The sequence below is a fragment of the Mastigoproctus giganteus genome, chromosome 10 (assembly GCF_048544385.1).
Source record: "Mastigoproctus giganteus isolate SK-2022 chromosome 10, ASM4854438v1, whole genome shotgun sequence".
Classification (NCBI taxonomy): Eukaryota; Metazoa; Arthropoda; class Arachnida; order Uropygi; family Thelyphonidae; genus Mastigoproctus; species Mastigoproctus giganteus.
The window spans coordinates 69,076,151-69,098,395 of record NC_143584.1 but is presented as its reverse complement, the minus strand read 5'-3'; the positions used below and the strand labels follow the sequence as shown (position 1 = coordinate 69,098,395).

Below are 22,245 nucleotides of genomic sequence, written 5' to 3'. Positions count from 1 at the left end.
AATTCCTTAGTTGCTGATTTCTAAATAATTCTCCAATGGGGAAAAGGTAGCTTAGTTAATTTCAATCCTTCTAAAATGCAGTCTTGTCTTATACCTCACCTTAAAGGAGTCTACTGCTCCTCTGCTTATCTTCAATGATGCTCAGATCTCTTGACAAGATCACACATTAGGGGGTATCTAACTTCTGATCTCACTTGCCATTAGCACATCATAAATATTGCTTCCTCTGCTTCTAAACAACTTCTCACTCTGTACAAATCTTAAATCTGCCCTACCGTGAAATATTGCTTCCCTGTCTGGAAATTTTGCCCAAACCTCTCTCTCAGGCTTTTAGACTATTCAAAAGCAGGCAGTCAAGTTAATAAATGATCCATCTCTTATAAAGACTCTCCAATCTGTCTCATAGATACTTTCATATTTGATATGATACTTGTATATGATACTTTCGTATACATATATTCTTCTTCTGAATTGGCATCTATAATTCCCCATTTCTGTTTAGAATCAATGTGAACACATGCTACAACCTTTCAGCATCCTTTTACTGTCCGACTTCAAATTCATAGAACCAACCTTTCTTCAGATGTATTTCCTGAAAATTACAATCTACAGAAATTGAAGTGTAATATCAACAAGTATCTTCTGCCTTCTCAAACTTCAACCCATGTAGTGTAAAAAAAGTTCTATAATTTCTAATACCTTTCTTGTTTGGGATTTTCACCAAAAAAAAAATCCTGTACCCTAATCTCTCCTATACATCTAGGGGAAGGCCGACACTCCATCTGTCTATCTGCATTTCTACCTGGCACCCCTTTGTTCCTCTCACCAATCTTGTTGCCAAGCTGAACACTTTTTTTTTTTTTCCGGTCTACACAGATGGTTTGAAGTTAGAAGTGTCCATAGGATCTGGCACTGTCTTCTTGGTCACTACTTTATCCAACGTATTTCCCTGAGAAAGATCCACATTCACTGTTTTTCACACTATAGAGCTAGCCTTGGATCACATTCAAACACTTGACTACTGAAACTGCATGAGGCATATGATGCAAGAAAGCAAGCTGATACATCATCAGCCCAAAAAAAAAAACCCATTTTGCCCATCCGGTCACTTCAGATGTTTGTCTAGTTTGCCCTTAAATTTATTTAGGCCATCAACTTCCACAACAACAGATGGAAGTCTATTCCAGCAATCAAATACCTGTTGGCTAAAGGCAAACTGCCACACATCTATTTTACAACTGTCTTTTCTCAGCATGAATCTATGTCCCCTCAGGTTCTTAATTTGAGCAAACGGAAGTATACCATCAGCATTGAGTCTGCTCAAACCATTCAAGACATTATACACCTCGGTCAGATCACCTTGCAGGTGCCTAGTCTCCAGATGCTGCAACTTGCAGAACTTAAGCCTTTCTTCATAAGCGCACCCCTTTGTTCCTCTTACCAATCTTGTTGCCCTTCTCTGTACTCATTCTAGCAACTCTACATCCTTCCTAAAATGAGTCCTCCAGACCTGTACACAGTACTCAAGGTGTGGCCTGACCATTGCCTTTTACAAAGGGATAATCACCTCCTTGTCTTTGCTAACAAAATTCTGTATATCAGTGACAAAACTCCATGACCTGCTCTGGCAGCCCATCTGCACTACTCAGAGAACTTAATATCTGTCTCAGATTTTGACTGCAGCCAAGGTCTCCATTCCAAAATCCATGCCACATTGAAATCACTGGTGGAATACAGTCATTAAATGGCAAATTTGTTTGGCTGCCCTCTCCGATACTCCATTGGAAAGAGAAAGATATTTCTACTCCTGAAGAAGTAGAAATGAAGTAGAAACTCCTGAAGAAGTAGAAATTCACTAGCAGAATCATTTTGCAAATGATTTTGCTAGAATCATTTGCAAAAATCTCAGTTTCTGCCTCCTGTGCATCCACCTTCCAGAACATCAAAGCAGGTGCAGAATGGTATAAAATCAACTTCTTCATGTGCCGCTCATTCCTGTACAACCAACCCTTTATTAATAGAACTTCAAGAATCATTAACAGATCTTCCAATAGTGGCGCAGGTCCAGATAGAGTTCATTACGTTATTCTAAAGCATTTACTTGAAGAAGACTTGAGAACCCTATTAATTTTTTATAAACAGTTCTTCTCTCAAAATGCCTATCCTTCTTCATGGTACCATTCGTTCATTGTCGCCTTACCAAAACCAGGAAAAATCTTTCCAGTGTTGAAAATTACAGGCCAACATCTCTTACGAGCTGCATGGGAAAAATTTTCGAAAGAATGGTTCATACTAGCCTCGCTTACATCCTGGAGTCAGAGAATCTCCTTCCAGATCATCAGTATGGCTTTCGAAAAAAGATATCAACCCTAGACAAGCTCATCAAAGGCGAATCTCATATCCGCAATGCCTTTGTCATGAAATCTTGTCATGGTCAATTTAGATCTTGAAAAGGTATTTGATACTACAAAGCATCATGGTATTATTATGGACCTTTACCATCTGGGGCTTAGGGGCCATTTGCCGGAAATAATTCAAAATTTTCTGCAATTGCGTCTTTTCAGGTCTGATATAAAAACGTACTCTCTACATCTCACAGTTCAGAGTCCCTCAGTGATCAATACTTACTCCAACATTTTTCAATCTGAGTTAGCAGCATGACACAAGATACCCCAAAAGCCATTCAAACTTATATGTATCCAGATGACCTCAATCCCAAAGTATGAATACCATCGAACAGCCGCTCCAACTTGCCATAACCAAAATAGAATCCTGGACTTCAAGGAATGGCTACTGACTATCAGAAAATAAATGCGCTGTCACTCACTTTTACAAGAAACAAGCTCTCCATCCCGAACCTGAACTACAAATAAACAATACTCCAATTCTGCTTGTGAATACCATTAAATTTCTAATATTAGATCGCAAACTAAATTTCCAGGCACACATCACTTATTAGAGAACGTCTTGTATAAAGCATTTGAATATACTTTGATCGGTCTCGTTAATATCATGGGGAGCTGATCAGTATACTTTGTTGCATCTTTATAGAAGTTAAATCCTTTCACAGCTAGATTTTGGTTGTCCAGTGTATGCCAGGAGCACTACTTTAAAACGGCTAAATATGATCCATGACAATGGTCTGAGGACTGCGCTGGAAGCCTTCGTGACTTCTCCAATCCAGAGTCTATATATTGAAGTGCATGATCCTCCATTCATTACGACTGCGTAGAGAAACACTATGCTCCACTACGCTGTTAAGATCCAGAGTCTACCATCACACCAAAGTTGGGAGTATCTTTATAATACTCAGTAAGAATCCTTTTATGAGACCAAACCAAATGAAAATAGACCTGCCTCGCTCAGGATCAAAGAGCTTGTTCAGAGTTGGAAGGTCAATTTAAATGAAATTTTTCAAGACACAACTGCACCTGTTCGACCCTGGACATATGTGTCTGTCTCTCAAGATATACGCTTTCTGCAGTGGGGAAAAAATATTATGCTACTATGAACAACCATGCCTGCAAAATTTATACGGATGGTTCCAAAACTGACAGTGTGGTAGGTGCTGTGGTAGGTTTCCCTTTAGGTACAAGTTCAGCCACACTCCCCTCGACATGGACACCTGTACATGGTGAGGGGGACCTCCCACTGACCCTGCTTGTCTGCCAGATTAGCATAACTGGGATCTAATGCCCACAGCCTAGGTTCCAGGCCAACACCATAGGAATCCGGCGTGTTTGCCATGCACTGTGACCCGTGGAAACTCAAAAAGGGGGATCCTGGTGGTTGAGGGGCCCAGCTTCAACACAACACCTGCTTCGACAAGTCGGATGGTCCTAGATGGCTCGGCCAGGATCAATCGGCTAGTAGGCTAACCTGCAGGGGTCAACCATATCAAGGTCATGCCCCTACCCTCATGGTCCGAAGGACAGGATTCAGACTGGCGGCTGTGCGGGTATAGTGTCTAGCTAGCCCTGGCATCCCAGTCCTGAGCACATTTATTGCTTGTCGGGTTGTGGGTGTCCCTTTGGGCTCTGTGATGGGTGGGCAGCCCAGGCACTGAAAAAAATCAAAAACTTCATGAATCCAAATGCTATAAATTCTTCTTCTGCGACCCCAATACGGTCCCTACCAGTTGTCAATGATATAGATGCAGCCACCACCACTTCACCAAAGAGGCCCAGAACTGAAACAATATCAAGTCCTACACCAAGATACTTGATAATCCACTCTACTGGAGAAAAACTGATAGGGAAAATGTCACCCTTCTTTATCCAGAAGGGTTGGCAGGCTACCCCAAATCGGTAAAACAGCTACGTTCCGGGGATATCCTCATGGAAACTAAGTGTGACAAACACTCTGAACACTCCTCAGAACAACCACCATCGGGGGAATGCCAATTACGGTAACACCCCGCAAGACATTGACCTCATCCCAAGGTGTGATCTCTGAATGGGATCTTCTTGAAGTGTCTGAAGAGGAGATGGTTCAGAAGTAAAATCGCAAGGAGTGACAGCTGCAAAGCGAATGTTTATACGTAGGGATGGGAATATAGTCCCAACTAGAAATATCATCCTTACATTTAATACACCTACTTCACCTGATGAGTTTAAAGCTGGTTATCTGAACTACACAATACATCCATATGTTCCAAACCCGTTAAGGTGCTTCAAGTGCCAGAAATTACAGAGTCTGGAGACTAGGCACCGGCGAGGTGATCTGATAGAGGTATATAAGGCTTTGAATGGTTTGAGCATGCTCAATGCCAATGGGATTCTTCCTCTTGCTCAGAATAATCACTTCAGAGGGCATAAATTCAAATTGAGGAAGGACGGATGTCGGATAGATGTGCAGAAATTTGCCTTTGGCCAGCAGGTGGTTGGTTGGTGGAACCGACTTCCATTATTTGTTGTTGAAGTTGATAGCCTTAACAAATTTAAGGCTCAACTGGACAGGTATTAAGAATGAACGGAGGGATGAAATGGGAGTGGTGTGTTTTTTTTTTTTTTTTTTGGCTAATGCTGAATAAGCTTGCTTTCTTGCATCATATGCCTCTACTAATGCTAATGCTAATATGGACATTCACAAACAGTCTGCCGTGGTGCTCTTGCTTGCACTCGCTGTGGTTCAAAAGACCACGAAATGACATTATGTAAGGCTTCAAAACTCACCTGTATAAATTGCCAAGATGAGCACCCTGCCTACTCTAGAGCGTGCCAGCGGTGGAAGTAAGAAAGGGAAATTCAAAGACTAAAGTCGGAATTGAACAACTCATACCAGGAGGCCAAAAAAGCAGGTAAACCAGTAAATACCTGCCAGGCAACATACACTGAAATGGTTGCCAAAAATGTTCAATTGAAACTCAAAGAAATGACCATACCACCAAACGATTCATTCATGCCCATCGCCCTTACTGAGTTCAGAGAAACTAGCACAGAAATCTCAGTCAGCTGCCACCCCAATATCGGTACCTCCTAGTGCTCCAGGATTACCAAAAGCGAACACTAAATTAATATTACAAACAACTGAACCACCCACATCAGCACAAGAAAAAATGGATACTGAAACCAAGGAGGTACATGACGATTCAGTCTTGGAACTCTTTGCAGAGGAAGAAATGGAAAAAGGACAGCATTCATACTTCCCCAGGAAAGAGAAATCCAAGACTGACAAAATTAAGCTCTCAGCACCTCGGAAGCCACCTGATGTCTCCACCAAGCCCAAATAAGGGCTGAATTCCTACAGTGGAATTGCTGTGGATTCCAGCAAAATACTGATGACATCAAGGCACTCCTGCAAAAGCACAAGCGAATTTGCTTTTACATACAGGAGACCTATTTAAAGGCAAATGATAACCCCAACATGCATAACATTACCTTCATCCGAAAGGACAGAATTGTGGATGGTCCTACTCATGGAGGAGTCTCAATCCTCGTGGGCAACCAGACCCCCTTTTAGCCTTTGCAATTTACAACTAGCATTGAGGTTGTAGCAATTTGCCTTACAGTGGGGTTCTTATTAACTGTCTGCTCTGTTTATTTGCCACCTGGGATTGACATCCCCCAGAAAGACGTTGATGATCTTATCATTCACTTGCCTTCCCCCTTGCTCAATTCTTGGGGATTTTAATGGATATAGCACCCTGTGGGGTAGTGCTAACATCAATAGAAGAGGACGAGCCATTGAGAATATGCTCACTGACAATAACCTCTAACAATAGCCATTGAGAATATGCTCGCTGACAATAACCGATGCACTCTACTCCTTCTTAATGTGGGAATAAACACCTTCTTCCACTTGCCTACCCGTACGTTCTCTGCAATTGATCTTTCTATCTGCTCCCCTTCTCTCCTTCCTTCACTTACTTGGGAAGTGATTACTTCCCCGTTATAACCACCCTAACTAGTGGTAGACAGTGTCTGCCATTTAGTTTACATCGGTGGAAGATTGATCAGGCTGACTGGAATGCTTTTCAACATCTGGCAAACCTTGACATCACTGCAGTAGTAAGTCAGGAGCCAATCAACGATACAGTCACGTACATCACAGACACTATTGTCCATACAGCTGCAATTGCAATCCCAAAATCAACCAATTCTTTTCCCACAATTTCACAAACTTTGGTGGAATTCAGAATGCACAGCAGCAAAAAAAGCACAAAACAAAGCCCAGGGGGATATTTCAATGATATCCTACCACAGTAAACCTATTAGCCTTTAAACGTGCATGAGCCAAGTCACACTACATCCCCCATCAGAGTCAAAAGGAATCGTGGATCTGGATCTGTTTCACATCACCCAGACAACCAGCCCTAAGGTGGTCTGGGAAAAAATCTGGAAAATGAAGAGAAAATACACAGCACACCCCTCATCGGTCCTTGAATATAATGGATGTACTATTGCAGACACTACTGCAATAGCCAATGCTCCTCGGGAAATATTTTCTAACATCTCTGCAACATCATCTTACGCCGTCTTCTGTCTACCTTCATCCTTAAAGCACAACACTGAAAAACAGGCCTGTAAGTTCACATTGAAGGGCTCCCTATCCACAAGCTCCATTGAAGGGCTTGTGGATAGTAAATGGCCCATATAATGGGGCCATTTACTGTCCACAAGCTGAAAACAGCACTTGCCCATACAAAGGCTACCGCTGTTGGACCAGACAATGTCCATTATGAAATGATCAAACATTTTTCACCAGAATCGATGGACCTTCTGCTCTTCCTGAATAACAGAATCTTTCTTGAAGAGCACTTTCCAGATACCTGGTGCAAGGCAACTATTTTTGCTTTTGCCAAGCCAGGAAAGGATCCTAAATCTCCAAAAAACAATCATCCTATTGCTCTGACTAGTTGTCTGTGCAAAATATTGGAGAGAATAGTCAGTGCTCATCTCTTGTGGTATTTAGAATCAAATGACCTTCTCTCCCACTTTCAGTGCGGCTTCTGAAGAGACAGGTCCACACTGAACCATTTAATTAGACTGGAAACATCTATCTGAGATGCTTTCCTGAAAAGAGAACACTTGGCGTCCTTCTTCTTTGACATGGAAAAAGTGTACGACACAACTTGGAGATTTGGTATTTTAAAAGACCTTTACAATCTCGGTCTAAGTGGTCACCTTCCTGTCTATTAAAAAATTTTTATCTTGCCATTATTTCCAAGTTCGTGTAGGATCCCGGCCCTTTTGCCAAGAGGAGGGGGGGGTACCACAAGGATCTGTCTTAAGTGTCGCACTTTTTTCCATTAAAAATTTCCGAACAACTTCCTCCAACTATAAACAGTGTACTCTATGTTGATGACTTCAGCATATATTCTCAATCATGCAATATGAGGGTTATTGAGAGACAACTGCAACAAGCTTTTGACCATCTTAACTCCTGGGCCACAGCCAGTAGCTTCAGGTTCTCAGCGGAGAAGACTGTTTGTGGCCATTTTTGTCGCAAACATAACCTCCACCCTGAGCCTGAATTACAACTTGGACAAAGCACCATTCCAGTTGTATCAGAGACGAAATTCTTGGGACTTATTTTTGACAAAAAGCTGACATTTGTCCAACCCATTCATCAGCTATGCACAAAGTGCACAAGAGGGCTTAACATTCTCCGCTCTCTCTCTATTCTGCCTCTTGGAGCGCACACCGATGCACTCTACTCCATCTATACCGTGTACTAGTACGTTCAATATTAGACTGTGGGTCTCAGGTATACACATCTGCCAGAAATAACGCTGTTCGTTGGCTTGACCCCATCCATCATCAAGCTATTCGTATTGCTACTGGTGCATTCAGGACATTGCCTGTCCAAAGTCTGTATGTTGAAGCAAATGAACCATCCTTGTCACTTCGACGAATGCAGTTGTCTCTACAATATGCCTTCAAGCTGAAATCCTTGCCAGATCACCCACGTGGACATCCTTTTTTGAGCCACGATGGAAAAATCTTTATAACACACGACGGACTACCAATCACCCATTTGGCATTCATGTTCAAGAGCTACTCAATGAGGTTAACATCTCGGTAGACAAGGTTGCTCAATCACCAATGAAGCCCCCTCCACCCTGGCATGCACAAATACCAGCTTGTGATTTCTCAGTCAAGATTGCGACAAAGTCCAATACTCCATTTTCTGTCTACCTTCAGCTCTATTCACAGCACTAGGCAAAACATTCTGACTTCCTGCCAGTTTACACAGACGGCTCGAAGTCAGAATCGTATCTGGGATCTGCTGCTTTTTCCAGATAATACTATATCAGAGCAGATATCCCTTGATTGCAGCATTTACACTGCAGAGTTGTGTAAATGCTGCAGTCAAGAGTTAGCTCTAGATCACATAAGAAATCACTGATACCAACGGTGTATTATATATGCCGACTCAATGAGTGCACTACAGGCTTTATCAGCGGTGTCACACTAATAATCCAACCCTGTCCCGAATTCAGCAGATAATATACATCCTCTATGCAGGTGGATTCGATATCCACTTCTGCTGGATCCCGTCACATCGGGATTAGAGGAAATGATTTGGTGACATTGCAGCCAAAGTAGCAGCCCTGACGGATAATCTTGACCTGTTAGTCCCCTATACAGACTACAGGCAAGTAATCCGTACTAACTTACATTCTCAGGGGCAAGATTCGTGGAATCGCCTGATTATTACAAACAAACTATGTCGAATTAAGCTTGTTATCCACCGTTGGCGGTCCAGCTTATGCAGGGATCACAAAGAGAAAGTTGTTCTTGCTCGGCTCCACATAGGACATTGTCATCTGACACACTTCTCTTTTCTGAGGGCTGATGACCTTCCTATGTGCGAGCAATGCAACACCATTTTATCCATTCAACATATTTTATGTGATTGTAACAGTTTTAGAAATGCTTGTTTTACTGCTTTTACCCATCTGACTGAGCCATATACACTCAGTCAGATTTTAAATGACAATGTGTCAGCAGTTTTAAATTTTTAAAATTGATTAATATATATACACTCATATGAAATATACAGTTTGCTTTTACCATTGTACTGATTTTATTTATTGATATGTATGTATATATATGCACTTTTCGTCAAAGTAACCTTTTTAAAAGTTACCAGTTTCGTCTTTCTTGAATTATAACCTTGCTGTTTTTGTGCCACAAAAAAAAGTCAAAAATCAATCAATCAGCCACACTACCGCTAGCTTCCAGCATCTTCACAACTGAATTATATGCCATTAAGTTAGCACTTAGTAAGATTATCGAGGCCATAATTTACACAGACTCCCTTAGTGCTGTCTCTGCCATAAGGAAGAATTTCTTCTCTTCTCATCCTACATTGAAACAGTTTCATTCCCAGTTATTCTCTTGCAGTGTCCAGTCAGTTTTTGCTGGATCTAGCCATTCTGGCATTCCTGAAAATGAAAGTGCTGACTTTGCCGCTAAACATCCTCAATCCGCTCTCTCACAACATCCTCAAGTTCCTTACACTACTATAAGTTTGTCATATGGAAAGCATGCTACGATAAATGGGCACAGATCTGGAAAAGTAACACCAACAATAAACTTTACCAGATAAAAGAAGATCCAAAGCTGTAACTGTCTGGCTTCCAACGAAACAGATGAGAGGAAGTAGTACTGGCAAATCTCAGAATTGGACACACTCATCATACTCATCCCTTCCTATTATTGGGAGAAAACTCACCTCAGTGCTCATCCTGTCAGATGCAACTTACGGTCTGTCATTTTCTGGTTTGATTGTCCCTTACATTCTAACCCCAGGGGCTCACATCTGGTGAGTATGAGCTTGGATATCATCATTCTTCCTTTTCTTGATGATTCCCTTTTACTTCTCTCTCTATCGGGATAATTCAGAAATTATTATTATTTATTTAATTTTTTTTAATTTTTTTTTTTTTTTTTGTTTTTTTTGCCTGGTGCAGCATAAGCCTCAGGCTTACTTGCACCATGTGGCTAATAATAATAATAATAATAATAACCATCCGGTCAAACACTTTTCACTCACTCTCCATATTGAATATCACCTGATTTATCTCATTTCTTAGGAATTGAAGCAAATATTGAAGACAAGCACATTTATTGCCTGTCCAGAAACAATATGCTTCTTGTGAATAGATGATGAACAGACACAATTTGGTCTTAGTAGCCCTTGTGTCGTTAAATCCAATAACAACATCAACAATCATATCTGACTGCACAATTATTCCCAGGTCTTTTTTCATTCGCCACCTCCCTGAGTGTAGTACCACATAGTCGGTACATGTTCTGGGTACAGCACAGGCTACATCTTTTCAAATCCAAGTTTGATATTTGTTTCTGCTGGATCCTCAGCCATATTGCAATCAGGGAAGATGATTTGGCTGACCTTACAGCCAAGTCAGCAGTGACACTGAATGACCCTTGCATGCTATTCCTCTGTATACTCCTTTACCAGGCAGTATGCAAGAGACTGGTCTACAAATGGCATGTGCAGGCTAGAAACAAATTATTCAAGTTCAGCCTGGAAACAAAATATTCAAGTTCAGCCTGTAATCGAACAATGGCTTCCTAGTCTCTGCCAAAATCATAAAGAGGAAATTGTTTTAGTTCAGCTCTGCATAAGACTAGCTCATCTTACACATATTCTACTGAGAGCAAATGACCCCTCTCCTTGTGAGCACTGTGACAGTGCTCACAAGCTTTCAAGCACATTTATTGCCTGTCCAGATATTATCAATATGCCTTTAGCCTTATGAAATCAATTAGAATTTATCTAACAGACAACACTTGTAAAATTTTTGGTTTTTAAAACTTAATTCAGTCTCTTGCAACTCGTGTATGTATATATATATATATACAAATTAGTTCTTGGTAAAGCATATCGTGGTTTATTTTTTAAAAAAACTAACTTCTTTTTGATCTTTTTACTACTTTTATACACCTTTACGTATTTTTACATGGTCACGTTTTCCAACAGTAATAGTTTGGTATCTGTTATGATTATTTAGGCAAGTTGCCCTAGTACTTCTTAAGAGTAGTGTTTGGTCCAATATATATAAAAATAAAAACACTTATAATATATATCTAATATTAAATTAAAATTTCTCCAATAATCACATGCCTAATGCACATTTAAATATTTAGCGATTATTAATTCTTTACAAGTTATCCAACTTCTCATATCACAAACCAGTTTACCCATATCATCAACATTATTCTTAATTTTTAGCCATGCCAACAGCAAATAACAAATTAATGATGATTAAAAATGTGTTTTTAATTCAAAATACTTTTATTATTATATAAAATAGTTTTACGAATATTTTGGATGTGTTTATAAATCCTAAGCAATAATTTTTTATGTCAGGTTTATCGTAGTGTCCTGTTAAATAGTAAAAAGCGCCGAAATTCAGGAAGTAGTGAAAATAGCAAAAATGGATCTGGTTCAAGTTCTCCCGTCCCTCCTGATAAGGATGATAAAGAAAGAGGTAAAATTTTAGGCAATTCAGAGCATTAGGATCTGTGATTTTTTTTTTTTTTTTATTTCACTTTATATAATATGAAGACAACTGTTATTTGAATAATTAATTTCATGTGTATAAACTTTAATGTATATAATTTGTCTTGGATGGCTAAGCAATATCAAGGCACTGCTAGCTTACAGCATCTTCACAACTGAATTATATGCCATTAAGTTACACTTAGCAAGATTATTGAGCTTTCCATATCTCTAAAGATTCTCTAAAGAAAAAGATTCTTTAGAGAATCTCTAAAGAACATTTTCAGCGAGTACTTTTTTTTTGTTCCAAATACTGTTTTCCTTATTTAATATATTATTAGAGATAATATTAATATATTATCCTTTGCTCCATAAGAAGTATACTGCAGCCCAGAAACTTTGTTTATTGTTCTAATAGGACTAATCAAACTAACCCAGCCGCTCTGTCATCTCTTGACCCTGGATGGGACCTGAAACCTTGGAGGAAAAGGTAACTCCCTGAGGATAAAGAAGCAAATATGGACTATAGGGCAGATATGGACTGGTTAATTACCCCTAGGATCTCTTGATCCTGATGAAAGGGACAGGGAACAAGATACTATAACATCCATTGCAAAAAAGACAAAGCTGACACTACCAATCTATTATATTTTTTTTTTTTTTTTTTTTTTCTTGCACCTCATGTGCAAGTTATCATTCTTGTGATGTAGAAGTCTGTAAAAAGCATTGCTAATCGCCCTCAGGTGGTCTACATACGACCATCGGGGGATCTCTTTGAAATGGCAAAACTTCAACATTCCGAATGGCCATTAAAAATTCTCTACTTTTGTTGGAATGCCTACTAAAGTCAAGCCTTATGCCACTTTGAATCTCTCTACATGTATAATACTGAAATAGTAAAACTGGAATTTGTTACAAGTGGCAAAAATAAAAATAAATAAATAAATATGAGCTCCAAGACAAAAAAAAACATTATATACGTCAAAAGCAAAATGAACTCAAAGCGATAAGTGCTTGTCCCTACACATATGATACTTGTCATTTTTGGTGTCCCATATTTGCTTTTATTTCTAAAGAACTTGAAGAATTTTACACTTCACTTTAACTGTAAAATCAGACCTTATATTTCAAATCCAATTAAATGCTTTAAGTATTAGAATTTTGTTCACTCCCAAACAGTTTGTAGGGGAGTTGCTGTATATGCCTCGTGTGGATCTAAGGGGCATACCCATAAAGGCTCTCTGCAGAATCACAAAAGAGCCTGAATTTTTTTTTTTTTTATGAAAACCTCAAACACGAGAGGTATTAGAACCTATAATACTTAGCACCATGCTTGGGTTTGAGGTTGAGAAGATGAAAGAAGATATTTGTTGACATTAGACTTTAACTTCTGTAGACTGTAATTTTAAGGAAATACATATGAAGGAAGGTTGTTCCAGAAAATGGCAGTGGAATGAATAAACGAGGATGAAAAGTTGGTTCAGTGAGTTTGAAATTGGGCAGTAAATGGATGTTGTCTGATGGCAGTACGTGTTCAGACTGTTTTCAAAGAGGGAGTGGGAATTATAGAAGCCAATTCAGAACAACAGTGCCCATGGAAGTATCTGTAGAAAAGGCATGCAGAAGAAACAATACATCTATGAGACAGTGAGTGGAGAGACTCTGTTAGAGAGGAGTCATTAATTAACCTAACTGCCCTCTTCTCAATGGAATCTAGAAGCATGAGAGAGGTTTTGGGGGCACCTCCCCAGACGTCGGAACAATATTCCATGGTACGGCAGATTTGTAATTTGTATAGAGTGAATGCAAAGAACGAAAGAGAAAACCAAGTTTTTTCGATGCAGAGGAAACAATATTTGTAATGTGCTTGTGCCAAGAGAGATTAGAATTCAAGGTAATCCCCAAAAGAGATATATCGTTTTACCTAGAAAATGGAGTGTCACCAAGATAAGCATAGGAGCAGAAGAATTCTTTTTGCGAGATATATAAGACTGAGTATTAGACTATATAAACTAAGAGAACTTAGTTGATTGAAATCAATTAAGTTCTCTTTGCCCCACTGGAGAATTACCTGGAGATCAGCATTTAAGGAATTGACAGCGGATATTCGAGAAGTTGAAGCTGATTGAGCAGGGCAAGGTTTCTCAAAATGGAAAGTGGAATGCAATGTGCTATCATCGGCAAAACTATGAATAGGATTTCCAGTCAATGGAAGAAGGTCATTAATATTACAAGAGGAAAAGAGTGGGGGAAAGAACTGAACCTTGGGGGACACCGGCATTAGTGGAGAAGTTAGAAGACAGAGAGCCATCTACCATCACCCTCAGTGAGCGATCAGAGAGAAAACTGGATAACCAATTACAAAAAGCAGTTGGAAAAACATGAGACGGAAGCTTGTTTCAATTCAATGGAAAAGTTTCACCAAACTTTTCCATTGAATTTGTCCATAAATGGGTAATATGAGCCAGAATATCACCAACAGATTGACACTGAATAACATTTCTTTGTCTACACAAAGAAATGCAATTGATCGGAACGGAAGGGGGAAAAAATTCACATAAAATATAGAATAGAGTAGCTTATCAGGAGTCCTAGAAACAGATACAGCCATCTACCAGTGCTGGAACCTGTGACAACTTTGTTATGTTTGTGTAGGCTGATGACTTAGTTTTGCTGGTGGATGGTGACTCGAGACCTCAATTAGAGGAGCAATAACACTTTATTTTGCTTGCGCTGAGCATTAGCATTAGCAAGAGCACATGATGCAAGAAAGCATGCTTATATAGCATCAGCCAAAAAAAAAAAAAAAAAACCCTTATTTCACCGATCCCCTCACTCCAAATGTTTGTCAAGTTCTGCCTTGAATCTGTTTAAGCTATCAACTTCTACAATGACAGGTGGAAGTTTGTTCCAGTAATCAACCACCCGCTGGCTAAAGGCAAACTTCCGCACATCTATCCTACAACCGTCTTTCCTAATTTGGATTTATGCCCTATCAAGCGATTATTCTGAGCAAGAGGAAGAATCCCATCAGCATTGATTGAGCATGCTCAAACCATCCTCAATCAGATCACCTCCAGACACTAAAAATGTTAGTCTCCAGACACTAATTTGCAAAACTTCAGCCTTTCTTCGCAATAGCAACCCTTTGTTCTGTTCACTAATCTTGTTGCCCTTCTCTGTACTCGTTCTAACAGCTCTACATCCTTCTTAAAATGAGGCCTCCAGACGTGTATACAGTGCTCAAGGTGTGGCCTGACCATTGCCTTACACAAGGGGATAATCACCTCCTTATCCCTGATAGAAAAATTCCTGTATATCATTGACAAGACACCATGAGCTACTCTTGCAGACTGTCTGCACTGCTCAGAAAACTTCATAAATGTCTTCACAAATATCCCCAGGTCCTTTTCATTCTCTACCACTATCAGTGTGGTACCACAGAGTTGATAGGTTATTCTGGGATTACTGCTTCCCATATGTAGTACTTTACATTTATCAACATTAAACTTCGTTTGCCACCTACATCCATCATCCTAGTGAATTAGGGTTAAATTTGAAACTGTCTGCAATTCTGCCCAGAACGATAGGAGGGAGTACGTGATGAGAGCCTTGTCAATCAATTCGGCCCTGGAGGAAATGTGCAAGGCTCAAGGGGTAAAATTTTTTTCAGCCTGGTCTGTACTTGTTAGCAGGAGAGACTGCTTCTACAGGGATGGGATACACTTAAATAGAAAGGGTGCAAGAATATTTGCTGATGCTATCGAGGCAGTGTTCGGTGGGTTGGAAAACTGCTAGCTTGGCAGGGATTCACAGAATAAAGGTTAAAAGTAGCTGCAGGCAGAGGAGAAGGTGATTCTTCCACTACTTCTATTAGAATAAGCAGTGGCATATTATAGCAAGGGGTGTTGGGGGTTTCAGAGACTGATGGCAATCGTGAAACAGGTGGGTATATGGGATGTGTTAGGGTAACTAATAATAAGAATAAGTAGATGTATACTTATGACGTATACTTGCATCTGTACCAATGCTAGAAGTATAGTAAATAAATTTGATGAATTTGAAGTGTTGGTCAAGACATCAAAGGCGGATATTGTTGGGATAGCAGAGACATGGTGTCACACAGATATAAGGAATGCAGAACTGGAATTTGGGGAGTACAATGTGTACAGAAAGACAGGATTGGAAGGGAGGAGGTGTTATGCTGTTAATTAAGAAAAACATAAAATCAAAAGAAGAGCATCCAGTTGATATAGATGAACAGTGCACTGTTGAGTCAGTGTGGTGTGACATAAGTGCTGCGAAAGCAAAAATAAGAGTAGGAGTGTGCTATAGGGCTAATGACTCGAATGAGTACAGTGAACAATTGTACAGAGAAATAGGGGCTAGTAAATCAGAATGTCATATAATGGGGGATTTTAACTTCCCAGATATAGACAGGAACTTATGGTTTGTTCACTCGCACACTAGTAAGACTTTTGTGGATATATTGCATGATTATTTTCTGCAGCAGCATGTTCGAGAGGCAACCATAAAGGGTAATACTCTTGATCTGGTTATCAGCAGTGATCATTCGTGTATTAAGAATTTGCAGATAAAGGAACCATTAGGTGGCAGTGATCACAGTGTAAAAGTTATGATTACCATCAGGGGTAAAGAAAGGGGTTTTTGCTTCCGTAAAGGTGACTATAGTGGTCTCAGACAGTTTTTAAATTCTGTACAGTGGGACCAACTGATGATGTTACCAACAGCAAATTCTAAGTGGGAAGCATTCAAGGAATTAATAGTGGAAGCTACTAAACGTTTCATACCTATTAAGAAATTCAAGGTTTAGGCCAAAATGGTTGTCAAATGAACTAATGAGACTCGTGGCAGAGAAGAAAAATGTATAGGATGCATATAAATTATCAGGCGACACAGAAGCCTATGATATATATAAACTAGTCTGTAATCAAGTCACAAAGGAGTTTAGGCAGGCGAAGGCAGATTACAAGAAATCTTTGGCAAAGGATGCTATGAAAAACAGCAAGGATTTCTTTACCTATATAAACTCTAAAAGGAAGGGGATGAATCTGATTGGTCTACTTGATATCGATAGTTCAACTGTTGATGATCCTGCTCAGACAGCAAACAAACTGAATGAGTATTTTGCATCTACATTCACACATGAGGAGTTGAGGTTTGAAAATGCCACACGGTTATCAAATTGTAACAGGGTGCTTAATTTTGTAATAACTGAGAACAAAGTGGAGGAGAAATTGTTGAAGTTAAACATAAGAAAGGCACCTGGGATGGATGGGATCTATCCAGTTATATTAAAGGAAGTAACCAAACACTTAGCCATAATTAAGAGACCATCCTTGGACTCAGGGGAGGTCCCCACGGACTGGAGATGTGAAAATGTGTCCCCAATTCACAAAGAGGATCAGAGTGTGACACGAGTAATTACAGACCAGTTAGTTTAACTTCTGTTCTGGGTAAAATAATGGAGTCACTGGTTAAAGATGCATTGCAGGATCAGCTAGACAGGGCGGCAGCAATATTCAGACGCAGCATGGGTTTGTTAAGGGAAAGTGTTGTTTGACAAATTTGATTAGTTATTATGATGTGGTTACAAAGGAACTGGATGCAAAAAATCATGAATTTTGATATCATATACTTGGATTTCAGGAAAGCTTTTGACACTGTTGTGCATGGAAGACTACTGTACAAATTGTAACAGAATGGTATTAAGGGTAAGTTGCTACAATGGATAAAAGGATGGTTGAGTGGGAGAAGACAGAGGGTTGTAATCAGTGGGTGCTGCTCTCTTTGTGGACTTATGTTATTAGTGGAGTCCCACAGGGTTCAGTATTGGGTCCACTGTTGTTTTGTATATTTATTATGGTATATCAGGCTTAGTATCGAAGTTTGCAGATGATGCCAAGGTTGGCAGGGTTGTTAATGACAGTAATGGCAGTGTGTTACTGCAACAGGATCTAGAAAATTTGGGCTGAGAAGTGACAACTGAAGTTTAACATTGAAAAATGCAAAGTACTGCATATGGGTAGAAGTAACCCCAGAGAAATGTACCAACACCACCTCATGGATAAGCAACAAAGAGTGTAATGATGGAAAAACTTCGTCCGGACTTATCAAGACAATCCTAATTTCCTCAACTCTATTGCCACTGGAGAGTTGCATGTTTAAGTACGATCTCATGGATGTACCGGTAAAAACCAGTACAGCATTGTTTTATTTTATTCATTGCTGAAACAAGTACTTTTTATCTTTTCTTTTATCTGATGAAGTGTCAGAGCATGCAGTGGACTTAAATCATGATGAAGCCTAAAAGGTTTCATTTATGGAAATCTAGGATCAAGCTGAAGCTGACCATGTTTTTGATAAATAGGGTGGGATGCACAGGGAATTTATACCTAAGGTTAAGAGAGTTCTATTCTAAATACAGGTGCTTCAATTCAAAGACTGTTGAAATACATTTCCCAGGTGAGGCCACAATTTCGAGAGAAATGCAGCTGGTTCTTGTTGAGTGATAATGTCCCTACCCATTCTGCACTCGTGAAGACATTTCTGATGAAACATGACATTATACAAATCAACCATCCACCCTGCTCTCCCAATCTAGCACCATCAGCCTTCTTCCTTTTTCCCAAGGTGAAAACTGCTCTAAAAGAAAAGAGATTCCAGGATGTTGAAAGCATAAAGAAAAACATAACTGCTGAACTGAATATATCATCTTTTTGGATGCCTTCACTGACGCTTCAGAAACTTTAGAATGGTGTAATAAGTACATTCAATCAGGTAGTGATTACTTTTAATGAAAATAAAGCAATTTTTGAGCTCCTTCACTTTGTGTTCTTTTTATTGCACCAGTCTGCGAACTGTATTGCCACACCTCGTATATATACAGGGTGTCCCATGAGGAAAGGTCAATATTCCAGGAGGTGAAAGGATAGGTCATTTTAAGCAAAAAAGTTCATATAAACATGTGCCCTATCCCGAATGGTTTCCGAGATAAAGGCATTTGAATATTTACTTTCAAGTGACAAATTTGGAACAGTTTATAATAAATTTTCAAAAATGCCACCATCAACTTCAATGCACTTTTCTATTCTCATGAGAACATGGCGTGTTGCTTGTCTAAGTGTATCTTCATGTTCCTTTATATAGGCAACAGCGTCCATTATGCGAGCTAGCAGATCTCTTGTATCCACCTTTCTTCTGTACACTTCACTCTTCATCCAACCCCATAAACAAAACTCTAATGGGGTAAGGTATAGAGATCTTGGTGGCCAGTTAATGGCACCACCTCGACCAATCCACCAATTAGGGAAGATTTGGTACAGATGTTGCTTCGCACATCTGGTAGAATGGGAAGGGGCCCCATCATGCTGAAAGTACATAGCACACCACATGGCCAAAGGAACATCCTCTAGTTGTTCATCTAATGTATTTTGCAAAAATTGAAGGTAGTTGTGTCCTGTCATTCAATGTTCTAAAATAATGGGACCTATCAACAGGTTATCCATCATGCCACACCACACATTGATTGAGAAACAAACTTGGAAATTTGTTTTCCCTGTACCATGTGGATTCTTGTGCGACCATTGATGAGTGTTACGTGTGTTGTTGATTCCATTCCGGGTAAACGTGGCTTCATCAGTAAATAGTATTGATGGAAACACTTCACAATTGGCATTTAACCAATGACAATATTCAAGCCGCGTGCCACTGTCCCCTGTGTGAAGATTTTGCACACGCTGTGGGTGAAATAGGCACAAGCTCTCTTCATGTAGTGTTCGAGACATGCAGAAAGTCTTTGTGTGCTAATTGTAGGACTACGCTGAACCTTGTTCAGAATGTGTTCCTGTTCCTGCACATTTTGTTGACGTCCTCGTTCAGATGAAACATGAGCACTGGGAAGTATACACTTTCACACAATGTGTTGAAAACACTCTACGATGCAGAATTCAACATGTAGGAAAGCGCCGACGGTATTCTTCAACAGCAGCAAGGGGGCACTACCATCACAGAAGCCGTAAACATACAGCATATCTGCATATTCGACATTAGTAAAAATGTGCGGCATTTTTAGCAGACACTTCTACAATTACAACTGACGCTACTCACTGATTCACTTGCAGTCAGATTCACTCCTGATTCAGTCAACTGATAACTGGCAACTGACAATCAAATGGCGCAGTCTGATGGGAGGGAGGGAGGGAAAATATTGTGCGCCAATTTCAAAACATTAAAGTAGCTCTATCTTGGAAACCATTCGGGGCAGGGCACATGTTTATATGAACTTTTTTGCTTAAAATGACCTATCCTTTCACCTCCTGGAATGTTGACCTTTCCTCCTGGGACACTGTGTGTGTGTGTGTGTGTGTGTGTGTGTGTGTGTGTGTGTGTGTGTGTGTGTGTGTGTGTGTGTATAAACACACATATATATTTAAATTCTATCTGACGCTGTTGTTAGAAAATAAACATGAACATTGTTTAGTCTGCACTAAGCATGAGATGAAAAACCAGTACAGCATTGTTTTATTTTATTTTATTCATTGTTGAAACAAGTACTTTTTATCTTTTCTTTTATCTTCTGAATCCATCCAAATATCTGTTTTGTCAATTTTAACATAGGATAAGAAATATGCTGAATTTATTCACAAATTTACAACTTATGTATTGGTGAAACTAGTAGTTTTTATTATTACTAGGAAACTCGACCTGCTACTTAGGTAGATGACTGCTAAGGAATACCTAAATTCATTCAACAATTCTTTATGTAGCTGAGCCATTTCTTGTTGTTTGTTTAAAGTACTCTAAATTGGTTTCTCTGTAAACACTGCCTCAATTGGAAGTCCATGTCTGCTATAAGAAATTGACTTTTTTTGGTGCATATACAGTACTACTGGCTGTTTAAATTGTCCCCGCCCCCAGTTGTATGTGTAACTAATTTTAAAAAATCAGAAACGAAGATCAACACTCAAATTTCACTTTCATTGCCAGAAATTATGATCCAGGTTTCATCGTGTGAATATCATATTTATTCTGTATGGATGAACATTGATTCATTATTCTGTATTAAATTAATTTTATAATTATAAAATTGTTTTAAATTTGTTATTACAAGTGCATAGCATATTCTAACATAGTTACCAGAAATATTTAGTGGGGAAGGGTACTGATTTCAATACCTTCTAAAGTGACTCATGAGGCATTTCCTAAATAATGTGGCCAGCTGCTGGAAATGGTTGGCCACCCCTGTTCTAGATGATTGTATAAATGCATTCATGAATATTATAATGATAATAATCCCATTTTAGTGTATAGTTTTTAGCAACACAACAAATTGTGTCCCTTGTGGAGCCACGCCTCTCATAATATATTATTATTGCTAGTTGCGTGCTGTTCATGCTCGTTGGGAGGAAGGAGCAGGAGCATTATTTAGTCCACCTTACAATAATTCTCTTGAAGTCAAATGAAATTTTCATTTGTTTGCAATAGGCATTTACACTTAGTTAAAAGAAATGCATTCTCTTCTAGCCATTTAAGTAATAATTGCATTTACATTTGTACAATCATTTCAGTAAAAAACAGGCTTTGGGTTGCATAATCATATTTATTTAATAAAGTTATTTTAATCATTTCAGTTTTCCTGTATGCTGTTCCTTTCCCTATCCTACCCCAAATCATTTTAAATACTAAACTTCTATCCTGCACAGTGTTATCACTGTACTTGTTATTATTTGAATTCTATTTGGCTTGTTCTCTTTGTGGGTAGGGAAGTCTAGATCATTTTTTTTTTTTTTTTTAACATGCACACATACATCTCCAGCATCATTATTATATACGTTGGTGTTCAAAGAAAGTGCATCACCTAGGAATTTCACATTTCTAACCCTTTTTTGCGATGGTACGTTACATAAATGACTAGCATCACAAATAGAAATATAAACAAAAGATATTTATTAAGAGTTAAGGCAAAGCTAAGTGATATTTGGCAGGTGCTCTCAAAATATTCCAAAATGAGCATTTGCAACCTTTATACAAAAGTTTGGTAAACACGACAATTATGGCTGAAATATTATCAGAAGCCCTCAGTTTGCTTCAGTTTATCATTTTAAATGGAAAACAAAATGAAAAGATCACCAGGTGCAAACTGATATTTAGTTGAATTGCCTCTGGCCCTGATGACAGTGGCACACCATCAAGGCATTGACAAGATCAATTTCTGATGATAACTAACTGATAGTTCATAGTTCCAAA

The 22,245-nt window shown here is 39.1% G+C and overlaps 1 protein-coding gene across 1 annotated transcript in view; it reads left to right on the top strand.

Annotated features, from left to right (window-relative positions):
* LOC150079073 (retinoblastoma-like protein 1) overlaps window positions 1–22,245 on the top strand; it is a 753,431-nt gene that overhangs the window by 641,755 nt on the left and 89,431 nt on the right. The window contains exon 20 of the mRNA XM_090383691.1: window positions 11,845–11,965. Coding sequence (XP_090239817.1) covers window positions 11,845–11,965 — 121 coding nt within the window. The remainder of the gene's footprint in view (window positions 1–11,844; window positions 11,966–22,245) is intronic.